The sequence below is a fragment of the Marmota marmota genome, unplaced genomic scaffold (assembly GCF_001458135.2).
Source record: "Marmota marmota marmota unplaced genomic scaffold, marMar, whole genome shotgun sequence".
Taxonomy (NCBI): domain Eukaryota; kingdom Metazoa; phylum Chordata; class Mammalia; order Rodentia; family Sciuridae; genus Marmota; species Marmota marmota.
Window position 1 is genome coordinate 5,481,220 of NW_026000240.1, and position 20,419 is coordinate 5,501,638.

General features: G+C 42.8%; 1 protein-coding gene across 5 annotated transcripts in view; it reads left to right on the forward strand.

Moving 5' to 3' along the window:
* The window catches only part of Sema5b (semaphorin 5B), an 82,143-nt gene extending 77,098 nt beyond the window's left edge, over positions 1–5,045 (forward strand). For 3 of the 5 annotated variants that reach the window (XM_048793911.1, XM_048793909.1, XM_048793907.1), the window contains 6 exons: positions 1–217; positions 640–810; positions 910–1,059; positions 1,398–1,442; positions 1,841–2,046; positions 2,274–5,045. The exon at positions 1–217 is cut by the window's left edge and continues 2 nt beyond it. In XM_048793911.1, coding sequence (XP_048649868.1) covers positions 1–217; positions 640–810; positions 910–1,059; positions 1,398–1,442; positions 1,841–2,046; positions 2,274–2,432 — 948 coding nt within the window. In that variant the 3' untranslated portion in view covers positions 2,433–5,045. The remainder of the gene's footprint in view (positions 218–639; positions 811–909; positions 1,060–1,397; positions 1,443–1,840; positions 2,047–2,273) is intronic. The other 2 variants (XM_048793908.1, XM_048793910.1) reach the window with 2 other exon arrangements.
* Positions 5,046–20,419: the final 15,374 nt, after the last annotated feature.

Here is a 20,419-nt window from a genome sequence, read left to right on the forward strand (position 1 = left end):
CTGGTGGAGGATCTCCTGCGCAGCGGGAGCACGTCCCCACACTCGCTGAGCGGGGGCTGGGCTGCCTGGGGCCCCTGGTCGTCCTGCTCCCGGGACTGCGAGCTGGGCTTTCGCGTCCGCAAGAGAACGTGCACCAACCCGGAGCCCCGCAATGGAGGCCTGCCCTGCGTGGGCGACGCCGCCGAGTACCAGGACTGCAACCCGCAGGCTTGCCCAGGTAATCTTGAGGAAGGAGCCTTTGGCGTATCGAAATCCTCCACCAGGGAAACTCCGTGGCCCTGGAGGCTCAGGACTACCCGGGAACCCCATGCCCAGGGTCACTTCTTTTTCCTGCCAATCCTGTGCAAGGGCCACTAGAGTATTTTTTGCTTTGTCCATGAATATAGAGGATACTTCAGTGAAGTGGGGGCCTTTTCTTACTCGGCCTCACTTTTTCCTCTCCCCTAATTGGTTAGACAGATAAGGTGGAGCTGGTTTCTCTCCCTCAGGTTGTCTCTGCTACTGCCTGCATTTCCCCTGCCACATGTGTATCCTAAGAGTGCCTGTTGAGTGGGGATAGGGTGGGGTAGAGGTGGAGGTGGAAGTCATTGTGGCCCAGGGTGCCTCGGTTCCTCCCTCACACATGCCATCCACTTGCAGTGCGGGGTGCCTGGTCCTGCTGGACCTCGTGGTCCCAATGCTCAGCCTCCTGCGGTGGGGGCCACTATCAGCGCACACGTTCCTGCACCAGCCCTGCTCCCTCTCCAGGTGAGGACATCTGTCTCGGGCTGCACACGGAGGAGGCACTATGTGCCACACAGGCCTGCCCAGGTACTGGGTGCATCTGGCCGGGGTTGGGGAGCACCATGGAGCCTCTGATCCCCAGCAGTGGTTCCTGGGGCACTCAACTGCATCCCAAACAACCCACAGAAGGCTGGTCACCATGGTCTGAGTGGGGTATATGCACCGAAGATGGAGCCCAAAGCCGAAGCCGGCACTGTGAGGAGCTTGTTCCAGGGCCCAATGCCTGTGCTGGAAACAGCAGCCAGAGTCGCCCCTGTCCCTACAGCGAAATTCCTGGTAGGTTCTTATGCCAAAACCTTCAGACCAGCCTTTCCTTCCCCAAGCTCCCAAGTTCCCAGTCTGACGACTGTGTCCTGGGCTGGGGTATGTCCTGGAGCAAGATGAAATACCCAGAGACTCACCTCTTGCCTGGTGCACACACCTGGGGCTCTGGCACTACATAGCTAGTGAACAGGCCAGCCCTTGTAGAGAAGAGGTCTGTGGAGTGACAAAGGGAGGCCCATTCCTGCACTTTAGTGCTGACCCAGGGGTCCTCCCAGAGCCACACCCAGCCCAGGAGGGAGCCTGCCTCTCTCCACTTTGCCCTAACACTTTCTCCACTTGTCTTCCTGCAGTAATCCTGCCTGCCTCCAGTGTGGAGGAGGCCGCCAGCTGTGGAGGTAAAAGGAGCCACTCATGACACATACTTCTATTCCTCCTCCCCACTCCAAAGCCTGGATTCTTCCTACCTCCCACTTCAGACAGTCAGGCCCACTACTTCCAGGCTGTGTGCAGGGAGACCTGGGTAGTTCCAGCCATGCTCCTCATCTGGGAGGCCATCATCAGTCTATACCTAAGAAAGTTATCCATCCTCCGATCTTCTGGTTGCCATGTCTGACTCAAACCACAGATTTTCCTGGGGAAGAGGCACCCCTGTTTCCTTTGGCTCTGGCCTCAAAATCCTTTCTTTCCTTTGTGTCCCAGAGCCTCTTATTGCTATTTCCACTCTCAGGAGATAGTCAGGAATCTCTCTTCTTCACAGTGGTCCTTTTCTTACCACCTGCCTGTCCTTCTCCAGGGTTCAGTCTTATCCACCTGGTGGCCACCGGCGTTTCCTGCTTCCTGGGCTCTGGGCTCCTGACCTTGGCCGTGTACCTGTCTTGCCAGCACTGCCAGCGTCAGTCTCAGGAGTCCACACTCGTCCATCCTGCCACCCCCAATCACCTGCACTACAAGGGTGGGGGCACCCCCAAGAATGAGAAATACACTCCCATGGAGTTCAAGGTGCGGAGCCTTCTGGTAGTAGCAGAAGCCAGGGTGAAGGGAACAGTGGTCCTATCCTTGAGCTGGGCATGACGGGGTGGACAGTGGGGGGCATGTTGGCATGAGGGAGCACTGCCTCAGCATCTGGAACGTTTCTTCACCAGCTGACTCCTGGACCCCTGGCCCTGGCCTGTTCCCTTCCCTACCTCTCCCCTAACCCCTTTCTCTCTGATTTCTTCTTCCCACAGACCCTGAACAAAAATAACCTGATCCCTGATGACAGAGCCAACTTCTACCCACTACAGCAGACCAATGTATACACGACCACCTACTACCCCAGCCCGCTGAACAAGCCCAGCTTCCGGCCTGAGGCCTCACCTGGACAGCGGTGCTTCCCCAACAGCTGATCCTACCATCCTGGGACTTGGGCTCCTTGCCTTCCCAAGGCACAGAGCAGTGGAGATGGGACCGTGGAGCCACTTTGGTTTTCTCCCTCTGCACTAGGCCAAGAACTTGTTGCCTGGCCTGTGGGGATCCAATCTGGCTTCAGAGAGCCCAGGCTGGCGGTGACCATGGGGGAGAGGGCTGGCTTCAGGGCCGGCACATGGCTGCAGATCCAGCTTAGCCCAGGTCTCTCATGGCCTCCTTGTGACCACCATCATGATGACCCTCCCCTGCCATGTTTGAGCTACAGACCTACTGGGCACGTGAGGAATTGAGAAGAGTGGAGATGGCAGTGTCAGGAGGGCAGGCTGTTGGGTTGGGGTTGGGTTGGAAATGACTTCCAGTGGCTGCCACAGCCAAGTCTGACCCTCTGTGGCTGGCCGGAAGAAAGGCCTTGTCTACATTCAGATTGTCTCTGAAAAGAACTTATCAAATGGCCCAGTAGCTCTGGATCTCTGCCCAGTGCTGGACCATTGTGGTGCTGCCCCAGTATGACATAGGGGACCAGTGCTGGCCCAGGTGGTCTGCCTTGGCCTAGCTATTTGTATTTCACCCAGGGATATTCCTCTGGTCAGAGGCAGTAAGAACTGGGAACCAGAGGCTGGTCTTTTCTGAGAAGCCCTTTAACCTGACCTAGTACAGGTCTCAGCCTTGCCCAGAAGAAACAAAAGGTGGCCTGGGAGGAAGGAAGGCTCAATACCATAAGAGGCAAAGTCTGGCCTTTGTATCCCTATAGAGATCATCTTCCAGTTGCTGCTAAGCAGAGTCGTTAGCTGAGACCTGCTTGGGAGTCTATGCTGGCCTCTCATCTCTTCAGGAACACACACACACACACAAGCGCATGTGCGCGCACACAGTCACCATCTGCTACAGCAACAGAAAGGATGTTGGACTGTGGCATTATTAATTAAAGATGATATCCAGTCTCCAAATGTAACTCTGTCTTTGCGCATATGTGTGTGGGCCCCTCTTGGCATGGTCCTGGCCATTAGAACAATGCTCCGGGGTAACAGATGGCTTCTCAAGGTGGAGGAGATGACCCAAGTAGAGTGTGACTTTAATAGGGGATATCTTTCCATATGTGGGTTTATGTACACATGCACACATATTGTCCTAATCCTTTTTTTGAAAAAGAGGTTGGGAATAAACAAATTCACAAATGGGGACACAGAGCACACCAAAGGCAAGTGACAGGAGAGATTTATGCGTGTTACCTCAGCAGCTTTTCCTGGCAATATCTCCAGGGTGGAGATGGGGGAATCCTGCAGGAAAGTATTGATGAGGGTTATTTTATGAGATAGCTTCAGTGCTGAGCTTAATAAAACCAAATTGGGAAGCGAGTAAACCTGTGAAGTGGGGGAAGCCTAATGTAGTTTCTGTTGGATTAAATAAAAATAACCTTAAAGCTTCAGCCCACCAAATCAATGCTGCCATTTTGGATGAGATTGATGGACATGTTAAATTTAGAGAGCAATTTCCTAACTTAATTGGCTGGATCAATTCTCCTAAGATTCCCAGCAGAATCTAATTGTAGATGGGCTATAAAGCCTATGATCTGAGGGTTGGAGGAAGTGGAGGCCCTTGGGAGTGGAGGCAGAAGCACTTGAAGCTTGAAGGTGCCTGAAGTAGAGGAGGGGGAGGAACAGAGCCTTCCTGGAGGTCTTCCTGCTTACCTGAGACAGAAATGGGCGGCATCCCCAGAGCCCAAGGGGAGCCCAATCAGAGAAACCTCAGGAAATGTGAATATCTGCTGCTTCGGGATTGCTATTTCCTGTTAGCCTCCACAGCTGATAGGGGACAGTGGGGACATTTTAGATCCTTGGATCTCCGATTCCTTTGGGCCTGTTGGCAGCCAAAGAAGTTCAAAAGTGTTATAGGATATAGGGTCCAGGTGTCCACCTCTCAGGGCATTCAGGGTATGTTAAGTCTTAAGGACTAGAAAGTTTATGTATAGTCATGAGAATTCCTAGGGAATGCCCACCACCTATTGTTGGAATGGCATCAATGGGAATGTAAACCTTTGGCAATACACACACGCACTCAAACACACACACAAACACACACTAAATTTTCTGGAAACACAGGCTTTGAAAAGCATGACCATTCAGAATCTATTGAGAGGCTCCACACTGTATGCAGATGAGCTGGCATGGTTGCCAAAGACTTTAGTAACCAGCTCTGTCCCAGAATTAAGGACCCTCAGAGTGCTTCTGGAAAAGGAGGGTGTGGTGGTCTGAGTGTGAAAGGCAAGTGGGCTTCCTCTGCCAGAGGCAGATGCAGGATCTAGAGCTCCAGGCCTTCTTGGACAGTTTTGTGTTGAGAGAGAGAGAGAGCGAGAGCGAGAGTGATCGAGCATTTTCTTATTATTAAAGCCATACATATTCATTGCAGAAAATTTAGAGAATGGAGGTTATAGAAATCTTACCACGATTATACAAAAATCTAAGGCAGAGACTTAGGAATTTTAAATGATGTTGTGAAGATATTTCTTCCATTTTTTTTTCAAAATCCCCCAAAACAGAATAAAACACAAAAGTTATGTCACTGTTTTCAATAAAGCTAAGATGTAACTATAATCCCGTATCACAGTGCAGTTGTCCTTCAGTATTCTTAGGGAATTAGCTCCAGAACACCCCCACCACACACATATACACACGGCTACCAAAATATGTGGATGCTCCAGTCCCTTATGTAAAATGGAGTAGTATTTGCAAATAAGTTATGCACATCCTTCATATATATTAAATCATCTCTAGATTACTTATAATGCCTAATGCAATGTAAATCTATATAAATTAGTTGTTGTGCTATGTCGATAGGGGAAAAATGACTAGAAAAAATGTCTGCATTTCAGTACAGCTGTAATTTTTTGAAATATGTTCCATCGGTGGTTGGTTGGCTCTGTGGATGTAGAACTTGTGAACAGAGGGGGCCAACTGTACATAAAGACAGAAAGCAGACGGAGTGACAGCAGTCATCTGTTAAGAGTGGATGTGGGTCAAACCTAAATACCCGAGGGATTTCAGAATGAATCTAAAATTGAAGGGAGTAGGTATGAGGAAGATGGAGATCCACGCATAAGCTAGACCTTCAAGTTTTGTTCTTGTTTCATGATTTATCTAAACATTTGGTTTTGTGGATAAACTAAAGCACAGAAAAACCATAGGAAAGTATAGTTAGTGGACATAGGGCCAACACCTTTGTAACAACCCCCTGAATCAAGAAACAACTTTGACAATCGCCCCAGCATCCTTTGCTTCATCCCCTCCCTCTCTCCTCCTCCTCCATTCAACAGTCAGATGGATAATCATCAGCAACAGGAAAAACAAAAAGAACACAAGGAAAGGAAATGTAATCATCGTTAACCACTTGATTAGAGCATGAGCCTCTGTATAAGGATAGCAACGGAAACCCTGCATTTAGTCTTAATCATAACTTTGTAATATGTATTTATAATATTTTTATCATGGGAGAGACAACATCAGAAGAATAAGTCTCTGAGATCTTGTTACCAACTAAATGTTGGAGTGACTATTAGGGAAGAAAGGAATAAAAACCTCTTTAAAATAATTTCACCCTGATTATGACCATGGTACATGTTAAATAAAGAATTTTGGAGGACAGAAATGCGTATATGCTCCCAGCCATGACAGGCAGGCTGCAGTCAAGATGGGAACAGGCACCATGCAACATGCACCTCTCTTTGTAAGTAAAAAGAAGAGTAAGAGGGAGAGGAATGGGGAGGAGGAGAAGAAATAATCTTGGAAAACAAAAGCATAAACCTAATAAAAAGAAAATATTAATATCCTGATATCTAACTGAGAAAGCTATCATCATTATTCTACTACGTTCTTTTCACAACTTTTTCTACAGTTATATATGAGTTTGAAAATATTTTATAAAATTAATACAGACTGTGTGTATGGCTTTATTTTGATTTTAACCCATAACTTTATATACTTATATTGTTTAAAAATTCCTCTGGAAACCCCAGGAACCCTTTCTGCTGTTGCCCTTTCTCTCTTCTTGAGAGAACTTGAGAGAAAGTTCAATTTTTATATGTTTCATTTATTTACATCACTGATTTACTTTTAAAATGTTGGCATAATGGTTGAAAATCCTAGGCATTATTATATAAATTTCATTACATAAGAGTATTCATTCTCTTACTTAAATTTATTCTCTATTATATAAATGTAGCCTCCTGCTACATAAATTTGTCATAATTTATTTAAACCATTCTCACTTGTTTCAAAAATTCCTTTACCAAAGCATACTATTAGGGACCTTGTTATGGATTGGATGTGAGGTGTCTCCCAAAAGCTCTTGTGTGAGACAATGCAAGAAGGTTCGGAGGAGAAATGATTGGGTTTTTAAGAATCATAACCCAATCTGAATTAATCCCCTGATAGGGATTCGCTGAGTGGTAACTGAAGGCCGGTAGAGTGTGGCTGGAGGAGGTGGGCATGGGGGCGTGGCTTTGGGATATATATTTGTATCTGGAGAGTGAAGTCTCTCTGCTTTCTGATCTGCTTTTTTCAGAGGGAGCTGCCTCCCTCTGACACACTCTCCTGCCATGATGCTCAGCCTCATCTGGAGCCCCGAGGAGTGGAGCGGGCCTTCTATGGACCTCAGTCTCTGAAACTGTGAGCTCCCAGAAAATTTTCCTCTTCTACAGTTGTTCTGGTCTTTTAGTCACAGCAATGGAAAAACTGACTAAAACAGACCTTATACATATATCTTGTCTTTAGGAGGCATTCCCAGAAGTGAAGGCTGCTAGGTTATAAGTACCCATCAGTGGTAACTACCAGGGTTAGTAATAATAAAATGAGAATTCACTACTGGTGGGAGTGTACTTAGTTTAATCCTCTGAAGGAAATTTTGGCCATAGACATAAAAACAGGGGTGGTTCATCTGGAAAATTGGAGGACAATGAATCTATCATCAGCCTCACACAGGGACCTAGGGACATGTCTTCCTGGGAGAGCTGAGTGGATAAACTCCCCCAAGTCTCAGGAATTGCTGGGGCTCTGAACCCAGATACATGACCCATCAGTTGATAGAACTGGGTGTCATTTCTCTGCTGGAAGCTCCCCTTTTGGAATACTGAAATTCAGGGTTAAAAATCAAAACAAAACAGTACAAAAGTATACAGTAGATACAGTTAAAAAGCAAGTCTCTTATTCTTTTCTTTTAAAATTATTTTTAACTGACACATAAAAATTGTGTATATTTATGGGACACCATGTGATGTTTCCATACATGTATACGTTGTGAAATGTTCAAATCATGGTAAACATTTATCTGCTCAAACATTTATCATTTTTTATGGTGAATACATTCAAAATACTTTCTTCTAACTTCAAGTATATATATGTGTGTGTGTGTGTGTGTGTGTGTGTAAATTTATAATATATTATAAATATACATAGCATTATCATTATATTTGTTTCCCAGTTCTCATTCCCAGGTCCTAAATTCCCTTCTTTGAGGCAGCTGGAGGTAGACAGGAACATATATGCATACAGGCATATGTACACAGATCTTCCTTAAATTACAATGGGGTTACAACCCTATAAATCCATTGTAAATTGAAATATCGTAAGTCAAAATGAGTTAATATGCCTTACCTAACAAACATCATAGCTCAGCCTTACCCACCTTAAATGCACTTAGAACCCATAGAATTGGCCAAAATCATCTAACACAAGGCCTACTGCATAAGAAGACATTGACTATCTCATATGCTGGCTGAGAACTTCACCTCACTGCCACTGTGTTATACTTTAAAAGAGTATCAAACTGTCTGTCACCAGCCAGGGAAAAATATCAAAACTGGAAATTTAAAGTATGGTTTCTACTGAATTCATATTGATTTCACACCATTGCAAAGTCAAAAAAAAAAAAAAAAAATCCCAAGTGGAACCTTATTAAGCTGAGGACTCTCTGTATTTACCTATATGTGTGTATAGAGAATCTATCAAAGTTTGACTTTGGTCTTTATCTTCAGCTTCAAATCTAGGAATTGACCTTCAACCTTAGCTTCTGGAAGTCAAAATAGCTGAAGGCATACTTCAGCATCACATGAGCCCATGCCTGGTCCACAGTCGTGGTTACACAAGGTCATCATTGTGTGTACTTAGAATGTTAATATCAGCAACATACACAATACCTGTTATCTAGATTTATTAATAGATGATCCTCACTATAAATGTCTAGATAAACTAAGGGGAAAATCTCTTTTATGCTTCATATATTAAAGTTATCAGCCAGTGAAACCATATATGTACATTTGGTTTTATAAGGCTAACGTGACACAGTAATGAATGATGGTTGTGAAAACTGCTGTTTTTATGTTTGTGTCAGTTTTTTGTCACTGTCATCAAAGTACCTGACAAAAGCAACCTAGAAGAGGAAAAGTTTATTTTGGCTCAAAGTTTCAGAAGTTCAGTCCATGGTGGGCTGCCCACTACTCCGGGTCCAAGGTGAGGCAGAATGTCATGGTGAAAGGATTTGGCTGTGGAGCACGGCTCCATTCATGACCACCGGGAAATGGGGGGGGGGAGTGGGGAGGAGGAACACTTCCAGGGCAGCCCCCAGGACCCACCTCCTCTAACCACATCTCACTTATAGTTACCATTGCAGTCAGTTCATTCAAATTGGGATGGACTGATTAGGTTACAGCTGTCATAATCTCATCATTTCACCTCTGAATGTTCCTTCATCAACACAGGAGCTTTGGGGGGAATTTCCAAATTGTAACAGTGTTCAAAAACAATTAAACATTTTAAAATAGCATATAGGAGCTGGGGATGTGGCTCAAGTGGTAGCGCACTCGCCTAGCATGCGCGGGGCACTGGGTTCGATTCTCAGCACCACATACAAACAAAATAAAGATATTGTGTCCACCTAAAACTAAAAAAATATATATTAAAAAAATAAAATAGCAAATAAATTGGGAAAAAGACTGAGTGTTAAAAAGAATACTGAGTGAGAATGTTAGCTAGATAACTTCAAAGAAGAATATTATAATCTTTGTGAGCCAATACGTGTTAAACAATTTTCAATAATCCAAGGCAGAATAATAGAGATTTGATTAAATCATAACTCTTATATTTGTCAGTTGGTTCGATGTCTATTTTGCATTCATTTTATCAAATAGAATAATCTTTAAGAATTATGTTTAATTTTTGGAACTTAATCCCATTTAGTTTATGAATCTTTCAAGAAGAAATTGTTTTTGGGAATTCACATCTAATGAAAATGAATTTTGTGAAGGAAGAACATCAGCTTTTCCACTTAAACATTTCATAAGCAGAAAAATTACCAAATCATATACAATATCCATGATTGAATCACCTTTGATCCAGACATAATAAGGAATCTATAGAGAATGAAGAAAAGAAAAAGTGCAAGAAAATGTAACAGCAAGAAATCTCTGACTTCTCTACTGTTCTTAGTGGAAAGGGGGCGTCTGTTTCTTACGACAAAGCTGCAGCCAAGTGACCACAAGAGCAGTCATACAGGAGATCACAATGAGCGGTCACTGTATCTGCACAGTGATGTCAAACTTTTGACTTTTATAAGAATGATTACATACATTGGGTTGAAATCTCTTGCACCTCAGAAGTTTTGTTCTGACACAGTGCTGTTACACCTCAACTTGAACCTGATGTTGACTTTAACGTGTGCCCAGTATGTCCTCAGCAGCATACCCGCCACCTGCACGACTCCAGCTCTTTTTGCTTCACACTAAATCTTCAAGAGTGTCCCTGTTGTCTTTTCCCCAATAATCACTCCACCAATTAACCAAATCCCTCCTGGGAGACTTTAGGATGTTTTCAACCTTACGTTACAAGGTTGCAAAGACTATCCTTATATGGATACCACTATAATGACAGAAACAATTCTGAAAAATAAAATTGCTTAAGGAGTATGCATATTTTAAATTTCAATAGATTTGTCCAACTCAATGTAATATCACATTACACCTTGTAGTCTTATGTCTTTCTCTTTGTTGGAGGTGATTCTTCAACAGTTTATGAATGGCAGGGCTCATTCTGGGTGAACAAGGCGGTCAGCAAAGATAACTCAGTCCCTCCCAGATGCTCCCTTTCCCCAGTGGCTCTGTGTGCCCCGCCAGGTACTTGGTCAGATAACCCTTGGGGCTCCCACCACACCTCTGATTTTTCTTTTCTTTATTTTTTCTTTTCTTGTCTTACCCTTTCCTTTCCTTTTCTCCCTCTCTCCCTCTCCCTCCCATCTCCCTCCCCTCCCCTCCCTCCCCTTCTCCCTCCCCTTCTCCCTCTCCCCCTCCCTCTCCCTCTCCCTCTCTCTCCCATTGTCTTGTCTGTTTTGATGTCCTAGATTTCCTGGGTTGTTAAAATATCATCAGACAAACCAATTTTTACTAAAGTGTGACTATCTGTGCATTAAAATAAAGGCTTTCAGGACCTTACCTCAAAGAAGTAAGGGACTGGGGCTCTCAGGAACTGAAACTAACAGGTGAGACAGGCATTCTGGACAGAATTCCCAAAGCTCCTGGGATTCAACTACCTTCCCTTCTTCATTCCTTTTCCTATCTCAAGTGCTGGGAAAAGCCCCAGGGTCCTAGAATTACTCCCTGGCGCCCTCTGCCCCTCCACAGCTGGCACTAATGGTCTGGGCGAAGGGTGGGAATCTTCCTCCTGCTCAGGGTGTATTCTTCCTTTTTTTTTTTTTTTTTAAATTGATTCATTTTAGTTATACATGACAGTAAAATCAGCTTGGATAAAATTATACTTGCTTATTTTTATCTTATTCTAATCAGAACCCCATTCTTGTGGATGCACACAATGGTGGGATTTCCTTGTTTTTTTCATGTATGTACATAGGAAAATTATGTCAAATTCATTCCACTGTCTTTTCTATTCCTATCCTCCTCCCTTCCCTTCATTCCCCTTTGTCTAATATACTGAACTTCTCTTCTTCCTCCACCTCCTAATTGTGGTTTAGCTTCCACGTATCAGCAAAAACATTCAACCTTTGACTTTGGGGGGATTGGCTTATTTCTCTTAGCATGATAGTCTCCAGATCTATCCATTAGTAGTAAACGTTATAAAGTCATTCTTCTTTATGGCTGAGTAATATTCCATTCTGTATATGTGTCATAATTTCTTTATCCTATCATCTATTGAAGGGCACCTAGGTTGGTTCCATAGCTTAGCAATTGTGAATTGTAGCGCTATAAACATTGATGTGGTTGTGCCATTATAGTTTTCTGATTTTAAATCCTTTGAATATATACCAAGGAGTAGGGTAACTGGGTCAAATGATAGAACTATTCTTACCTTTTACAGGAATCTCCACACTGCTTTCCAGAGTAGTTGTACCAATTTGCAGTCCCACCAGTAATGTATGAGTGTATCTTTCCCCCTACACCCTCACCAGTATTTACTGTTGCTTGTATTCTTGGTAATTGCCATTCTGACTGGAGTGAGAAGAAATCTTAGTGTAGTTTCAATTTGCATTTCTCTAATTGCTAGAGATGTTGACCATTCATATTTCTTCTTCTGTGAACTGTCTGTTCAGTTCCTTTGCCCATTTATTGATTGAGTTATTTGCTTTTTTTGGTGTTAAGTTTCTTGAATTCTTCATATATCCTGGATATTAATGCTCTAGCTGAGGTTCATGTGGTAAAGATTTCCTCCCATTCTGTAGGCTCTCTTTCCACGTTCTTGATTGTTTCCTTTGCTGTGAAGAAGCTTTTTAGTTTTTGATACCATTTCATTTATTGATTCTTGATTTTGCTTCTTGTGTTTTAGGAGTCTTGTTAAGGAAGTTGGTTCCTAAACCAACATGATGGAGTGTTGGCACAGGGTCTCTGGTCTAATTCCTAGGTCTTTGATCCACTTTGAGTTGAGTTTTGTGCAGGGTCTGAGATAGGGGTTCAATTTCATTCTGCTATATATGGATTTCCAGTTTTCCCAGCTCCATTGGTGAACAGGTTATATTTTCTCCAATATTACATATTTTTAACCACACATTCTCTGAAAAACTTAGTTACACTCTCACCATTTTTATGTTGACATGTAGAAAGAGTCATTATGATTTAAAAAGCTGTAAAAGATATAATTTCTGGCATATTGTAAATACCGACATTTAAAAAATGAAACTATTCTTTTAAATGCAGCCAATAGAATCTAAAAAAATACAGCAACGAGTTCTGTAACAATTGGAAATTTTACATTATTCCTTTTACTTTCTGAACTTGCATATCATTCTACCTCCCCCACAGAATTTTACCCTCATGTAATTTATTTTTAAGCTTGAAAGCCTTTTGTTATTTTTTTCTGCATCTGAAATATAAATTTGAGTTGTATTTTTAATTTTAAAAAATTTCTGTGAGATCTAAGTTTAAAATTGTATTTGGCATCGAGATGTCCTGATTATTACTGATATCATACATTAGAGAGATAGTCAAAGTTTGACAATTATTAAACACAAAGCCAAATGTTAGAGAGGAAGGGTTTAGAGTAAATGTGAGTTATTGCTAGAATGAGAAAATTCAGAGAAAGACAGAGAGGGGAACAAAAGTGTGGAAGTGCTTTAGTACAAGATAGGTTTTGGATTTACAAAATTATGTGTTAATGATTGTTAAATGAACCATTTACAGAAGAGTTTACAGTGTTTTCCTGCTAGAGGATCTGTGTTAAAATCGATGTTAGAAATTTTTTAAAATAGAGAAGTTGTCAATGATAATGAAGAGACTTAGGCTGGGATGTAGCTGAGTGGCAGAGCATTTGCCCAGCAAGTGTGAGACCCTGGGTCTTGTGCCCAGCACCACACACACATACACACACACACACACACACAACACATACAACACACATACAGAGCACACACAGAGCACACACACACAGAGCACATACACACACACACAGAACACACATACACACACACACACACAAGTGAAGGAGAGACTTGAGCCCAAATGAAAGATGGATATGAATTTATGGTATTCAACAGTCTTGACAGAATTTAATAAAAATGGTAACACTTTTTGAAGAAAAAAAATACAAGAAAATCTTAAGATATTGGCAAATCTAGGATACACAAAGAACCACTAAAGTCCAATAAGAAAGCAAACCACCCAATTAAAAGAAAAGAGGGGAAAAGAGTGAAGAGACCCTTCACTGGAGAGGATTTATGGATGTCAAATAAACATGTGGAAAGATGATCAACATCATTAATCATTAGGAAAATGCAAATTAAAACCTTACAGCACCTCTGTACACTTAAAACGGCTCATGTTAAAAAGACTGGGGGTGAGGCTCAGTGGTGGAGTGTGAAAAGGCCCTGTGTTCAATCCCAGCACCACCAACAACGATATTAATACTAATAATTATTATTATTAATAAAAATATAAGTAAAAAGGCTGACCATACCAAGCATGGTGAGGCTATAGAACCCCAGGAACTCTCCAACTCTCAGCTGGTGACAAGGTAAAATGAAACAACCACTTTGAGAAACAGCATAGTGTGACAAAATGAAATTAGACCCCTATCTCAAAACTCAACTCAAAGTGGATCACAGACCTTGGAATTAGACCAGAGACCCTGTGCCTACTAAAAGAAAAAGTATGCCCAGATCCCCATCACGTTGGTTTAGGAACCGAATTCTTCAACAAGACTCCTAAAGTGCAAGAAGTAAAATCAAGACTCAATAAATGGGATGGTATCAAACTAAAATTCTTCTTCATAGCAAAGAAAATAATCAAGAGCATGAAAAGAGAACCTAAAGAATGGGAGAAAAATCTTTGCTACCTGCACCTCAGATAGAGCATTAATCTCCAGGATATACAAAGAACTAAACAACAACAACAAAACCCCCAAATAACCCAATCAATAAATGGTCAAAGGAACTCAACAGACACTTCACAGAAGAAGAAATATGAATGATCAACAAATATATGAAAAAATGTTCACCCTCTATAGCAATTAGAGAAATGCTAGTCAAAACTACACTGAGATTTCCTCTCATTCCAGTCAGAATGGCAACAATGAGGAATACAAGTAACAATAAATATGTCCAGGATGTGGGGGGAAAGGCACACTCAGACATTGCTGGTGGGACTGCAAATTGGTGCAATCACTCTGGAAAGCAGTATGGAGATTCCTCAGAAAACTTGGAATGGAACCACCATTTGACCCAGCTATCTCACTCCTTGATCTACACCCAAAGGACTTAAAATCATCATACTACAGTGACATGGCCACATCAATGTTTATAGCAGTTCAATTCCCAATAACTATGGAGCCAACCTAGGTGCCCTTCAACAGATGAATGGATAAAGAAAATGTGGTGTATATACACAATGGAGTATTACTCAGCCATAAAACAGAATGACTTTATGACTTTTGCCAGTAAATGGGTGGATCTGGGGACTATCCTGCTAAGGAAAATAAGCCAATCCCCCCAAACCAAAGGCCAAATGTTCTCTCTGATATGCAGATGCTGACTCACAATAGGCCCGAGGGGAAAAGAGTTGGGGAGGCTCACTGGAGGAAGGGGGGAGTGGGGAAGGGAGGGGGTGGGAATGGAAAGACAATAGAAGGAATCAGACGTACCTTTCCTATATTCATATATGCCTACATGACTAGTGAAACTCCTCATCATGTACAACCATAAGAATGGAAAGGTACATACTCCACGTATGTGTGATGTGTCAAAATCCACTCTACTGTCGTGTCTATCTAAAAATAACAAATAAAAAATTAAATCAAAAAAAGAGAGAGAAAGAGCGAGGCAGTTCTCAGTGAAGCAAGCCCTTATTATACGATCAGCCAGCCACTCCTACGTGTCATAGGGAAGCTTTACATTTATTCTTTCCACTGTGAGATTTTGATAATTTTCCTATGTGAAATAAGCTCTCAATAGGTAGATTAGCAGGAGGAAAAATAAGAGGAAGAAAATGGGAGCCATACACAAAGAATGAGATTCAGAGAAGGGCTGGGCAAGAGAAGCTTGTCTGAGCTGGACAGTGGGATTGGGGTTTGGGTCTGGGGAGCAGAAGAGAGGTACACCAGGCCATGGAAGGCTGGGGGAGCAGGTGCATAGAGAGAAAGGGTGGTCACGTTATGCAGACAGTCTCCTAGAGAGCTGCCAAATGTGGTCATCTGTCCGGGCCAGGTGTCATGCCCCAATCTCTTTTTCCTATGGAAAGATCTTTCCTAGCCAGGCACAGTGGCCCACGCCTATAATCCCGTGGGTCGTGGGTTGGGAGGCTGAGGCAGGAGGATTGCAGTTCAAAGCCAGCCTCAGCCAAAGTGAGGGGCTAAGCAACTCAGGGAGACCCTGTCTCTAAATAACATACAAAATAGGGCTGGGGATGCCGCTCAGTGGGTGAGTGCCCCTGAGTTCAACCCTGGTACAAAAAAAAAAAAAAAAACCAAACAAAAAACCTTTCTTAGACAGGAGAGGGCCTATGGGATAGAAAAGCCTGTTTACATATTCTCTGGTTATTTACTTTATGAATGTATATTTATTTTACAGATGTAAATTTCCTTTACAAAGAGGCAGAATTTCAGAGTTAATCCTGTCTGCAGTTTCTCAGAATAGCCATCTTCAAATACGCCAAAGAAACCTATTGTGGGATGGCATATTTTTGGGGATCCCACGGTACTCACCCAAGAAAAAAGAAAGCATATGTCTACACAAAGAAGGTACACAAATGTTCATCACAGTTTTATTTGTAAGAATGAAAAAGAAAAACTGCACATGGTGCAAATATCTATGCATAGGTGAATAGATAAACCAGTCGTGGTACATCCATTAAATGGAATGTAACTCGACAATAAAAAGGAGTGAGCTACTGATACACGCACCCTCACGCAGGAATATCAAAGCATTTACTCTGAGTGAAAGAAGCCAGACAAAAATAAACAGTAGAATTCTGTATGATTCCATTTATGTACAATTCCAGAAAACTAAAACGAATCTGTAGTGGCAGAGGCACATCATGACTGCCTAGGGATGGGGCATGGAGAAAGGAGGAGGGAAGAGACGGAGGGACATTAAAGCAGGTGATGGATGTGTTCACTCGTTGGATGGTGGTGATGATTTCATGGTGTGTGTACACGTGTCCAAACTTCACTCTTCAAATATGTGAGGTTAATTGTACGTCAACTATACCTCACTTCCACAAAAGATTAAAGAAATTTGAATGAAAAGTCCAAGAAAACAAAAGAGACTATCTTACCTCTTTCAATGTTCCTTTTACTAGAAGGTGTACTTCTCATCTGTCAGAAGCAAATAGGGAACCCCCTACCTCCCCCTCTTTGCAATACTCAATTCTCCTCCCCTGGAAAACAGGTCAAGGTGAAGGAGAGGTTGCTGGAAGCTTGTCCTTGCCCCTGGGAATGGTGAAGAGGCAGAGAGGATGGGTTCAAGATCAGCATGCTTTATTATAGCCTGGAACACAGTTAGATAAGGTGTGCATCCTTGACACAGTGTCACAGGAACATAGTCCTGTCACCTTCATCGTCGATCACTGATGTTCTTAACTTTGCTTTTTCACAACTCTTCCTTGGGGAATGGAAGAGGTGAGGTTATTGAACAGCATTGATATCCTGCCTGATCTCCCATTCCATGATAGGTCTGAGGCTTCAACTGGAGTCCAAGTCCCCATCCACAGTGCCATGTCGCCTGTTACAGAAATGCATAGGAGAGGTGGATAAGGAGCTATGCCCTGGTTCATGACAACTTGTTATGACAGTCATCGTGGACATGGATTGTTAAATGTCTTCTCCCACTGTTTTTGGCAGTGAGGAGGTTTTCACATCCCAGGACCCCCCTCAGTAGTACTGCTGAAGTGTGAGAGATGTGTCTGGTTGGTAAAGCAAGGAAGAGAGACTATGAAACAAGTGGGAAACAGCACAGCCCTGAACTCCTGTCAGGGTGAGCATCTCAGTCAGGTTTAGGGACAGTTCTCGGTGCACTCACATCCCTCAGGCCGTGAACCGTGAGTATTCTCGTGCCCTGACTGAGGTATCCTGTTGCACAAAGAAGACCCTGGTCTTTCAAACTCCGGTCCCACCATTTCTTTCTCAGCTGTGTGACTGGGGGCAGTGACATTCATCTTGCAAGGATTTGTGAAGAGCAAATTGATTGTTGAACAGGGTGTAGTTCAAAATCCGGGCAATACAAATAACAGTCCTTGGGAAGACTCCTACCAGTGTTTGAGGAAGGGTTCCCAGCACCTGATGTTGGTGGTGGGGGCCTGGGTCTCTGCAGCCTGCAGCCTGGGCTCTATCCTAGCTCCTGGGCTTACCAGCTATTTGACCTTGGGCGGTTTGCTCCTCTTATGCAAAATGGAGCTAATAATAGAAACTACTTGGGGTTTTGCTGTGAGGGCTGAAGCATAGAAATTGCTTAGAACAGTATCAGGCACCAAGCAAGCTCCCGAAATTCTCAACATTGTTACTGAGCTAAGCACTGGGGGTTTAAGGCTTCTTCCTGCAATCTGACTCACTGGTATGTCAAAGTAAATATGGAAAATAGAATCTGGGGCTTCGCAAAATTTGCTTGGTTGACAAAATTTCAAAATATGCCCTACCTTCCTTTGGGGAGCAAATGATAACCAACCACTAAATTATGCATGAAACAGCTCAGAAACCACTGGTGAAAAATAAGTCTCCATTACAGAACCTCCCCAACTCCATTTATCCAAACTTGAGAATTTCCCTCCAACCCTTCTGGCATTTGCCCCCTTTCTGCTTTTTATTTGCTAGAATTCAGAATTGAACAGGGTCTTACAGAGCCTCAGGTCCAGCTTTTTTGTTTGTTTGCTTTTTCCTGGTACTGGGGATTGAACCCAGGACATTCTACCTCTGAGCTACATCCCCTGCTCTTTTTAAAATTTTGTTTTGAGGCAGGGTCTCCCTATGTTGCTGAAGCTGGCCTCAAACTTGAGATCTTCCTGCCTCAACCTTGTAAGGAGCACGAATTATGGGGGTGCACCACTGTAGCCTGGCAGGTTCAGAGTTTTATATAAGAGAGAAAAGGCTGAATCATGGCCGATGCACATTCAGGTGTGCAGTTTATGAGAAGTGGAGGAAAGAACAGGAAGGGGGGCTGGGGATGTGGCTCAAGCGGTAGCGCGTTTGCCTGGCATGCATGCGGCCCGGGTTCGATCCTCAGCACCACATACAAACAAAGATGTTGTGTCCGCCGAAAACTAAAAATAAATAAATAAATATTAAAATTTTCTCTCTCTCTCTCTGTCTCTCTCTTAAAAAAAAAAAAAAAAAAGAACAGGAAGGGTGAGGAGGCAGTGTGTCTTCACCTTTCCCACCTGAGCAGATCCCTGACTGGGGGCCAACTCGTTTGCTGGGGGAGCCTAATGGGACTGGAGAAAGAGTAACCCCAGGATACATATCAGGAGCCGAAAAGTCTTCACATCTGAATTAAGTGATTCTCCTTCCAGGTAGAAAACCATCAGTAATTCTCTTAGTAGAGAGAATTTCTAAGTAATTCTCACTCTAAGAAAATAATTAGGAACTAGGACAAGGATAAATATACAACTATGTATTTCCCAGAATACATCTCCTCAGGGACAACTTACGTCCAACAATCGAATGTAATATTTTAAATTACAAAATTTTCCCTTGTCATGGGAAAATGTTCAGGATGTCATGTTAAAGATATAAAAGTACAGTATGAACCATACTATATTTTAAAATATACAGCGAGAAGAAAACTTTACACTTTTCTGTAGCTAAAAGTCTTCAGTATATTATTAGTATTACTTTTTTGGGGGGTACTGGGGAATCCAACTTGGGGCACTTGACCACTAAGCCATATCCCCAGCCCTATTTTATATTTTATTGAGAGACAGGGTCTCACTGAGATATTATTTCATAATAGAAAAATTATTTCAAAAATTGGGGTGAGAATTCTGCTTCCTACATGGCAGAGGAAAAGACACACTGTGTGTTTACCCACCAGCATTCATGGAGTAGACGCAGAGGACTCTGAGAGGGATACAAGGAAGGGACAGAAAGGAAGAAGGCAAATAATATTGATTGAGCAGCTCACTTTCCAGGTGCTTTATGTTCATTACGTTATTCCATCATCACACCATCCATGTGCCCTCACCTCAATACAAACCAAGATTCTCCAAAGAGAATGAATTTATTCCGGAGTGAACATTGCAATGGAATATGTGTGTCATAGGAAACACTATGAGTTTATTCAAGAAGGTTGAGGTAAGAGTATGTTTTTAAAGGCAAACTGAGGTGGATTACAGATTACAGGTTCTTATGAAACAATCATCCTTAGCTATGAGATCAATAACAGCAGTGGTGCCAGTCCAAGGTGGAACAGTTACTGGACAGACATCTTTGCAGAGGCCTTTATGCAAGGTTGTGGTTTTGTTGTAGGTTTTTTCTTTCTTTCTTTCTTTCTTTCTTCTTCGTGGTGCTAGGGTGGAACCCAGGGCCTCATGCATGCTAGATAAATGTCCTGCCACTGAGCTGTATCTCCAACCCCCTTGGCAGAGTCTTTTGTGATCATTCTTGTTATCAGGCAATTGTGTGTGAGAATCTTCCTTCCTGGACTTCCCTGCTCCATTTGTCAAGGACCTTGACAGAAGTGATGCCATTTTGATTCTGACAACTCTCACACAAGTGAGGTAAATATAATTATCCAATTTCTCAGTAATTATAATTAGATACATACATACACACACACATACACATATATATTTTCTTTTTAGTAGATGAGGAAATGGTTATGACCAAGCAGTGAAGGAATTCTAAGTCTCAGGGCTTGTCACTGAAGGAGCAGGACTTGGCCCAATCTCCTCTGCTTCCAAGCTCCTATTTTCCCCACCACATCTTGCTGCCTGAATGCTCAGGGAGCATTGGCTCCACTTCTCTTGCCATTTGGAGTTTGATTAAAAACAAAATGC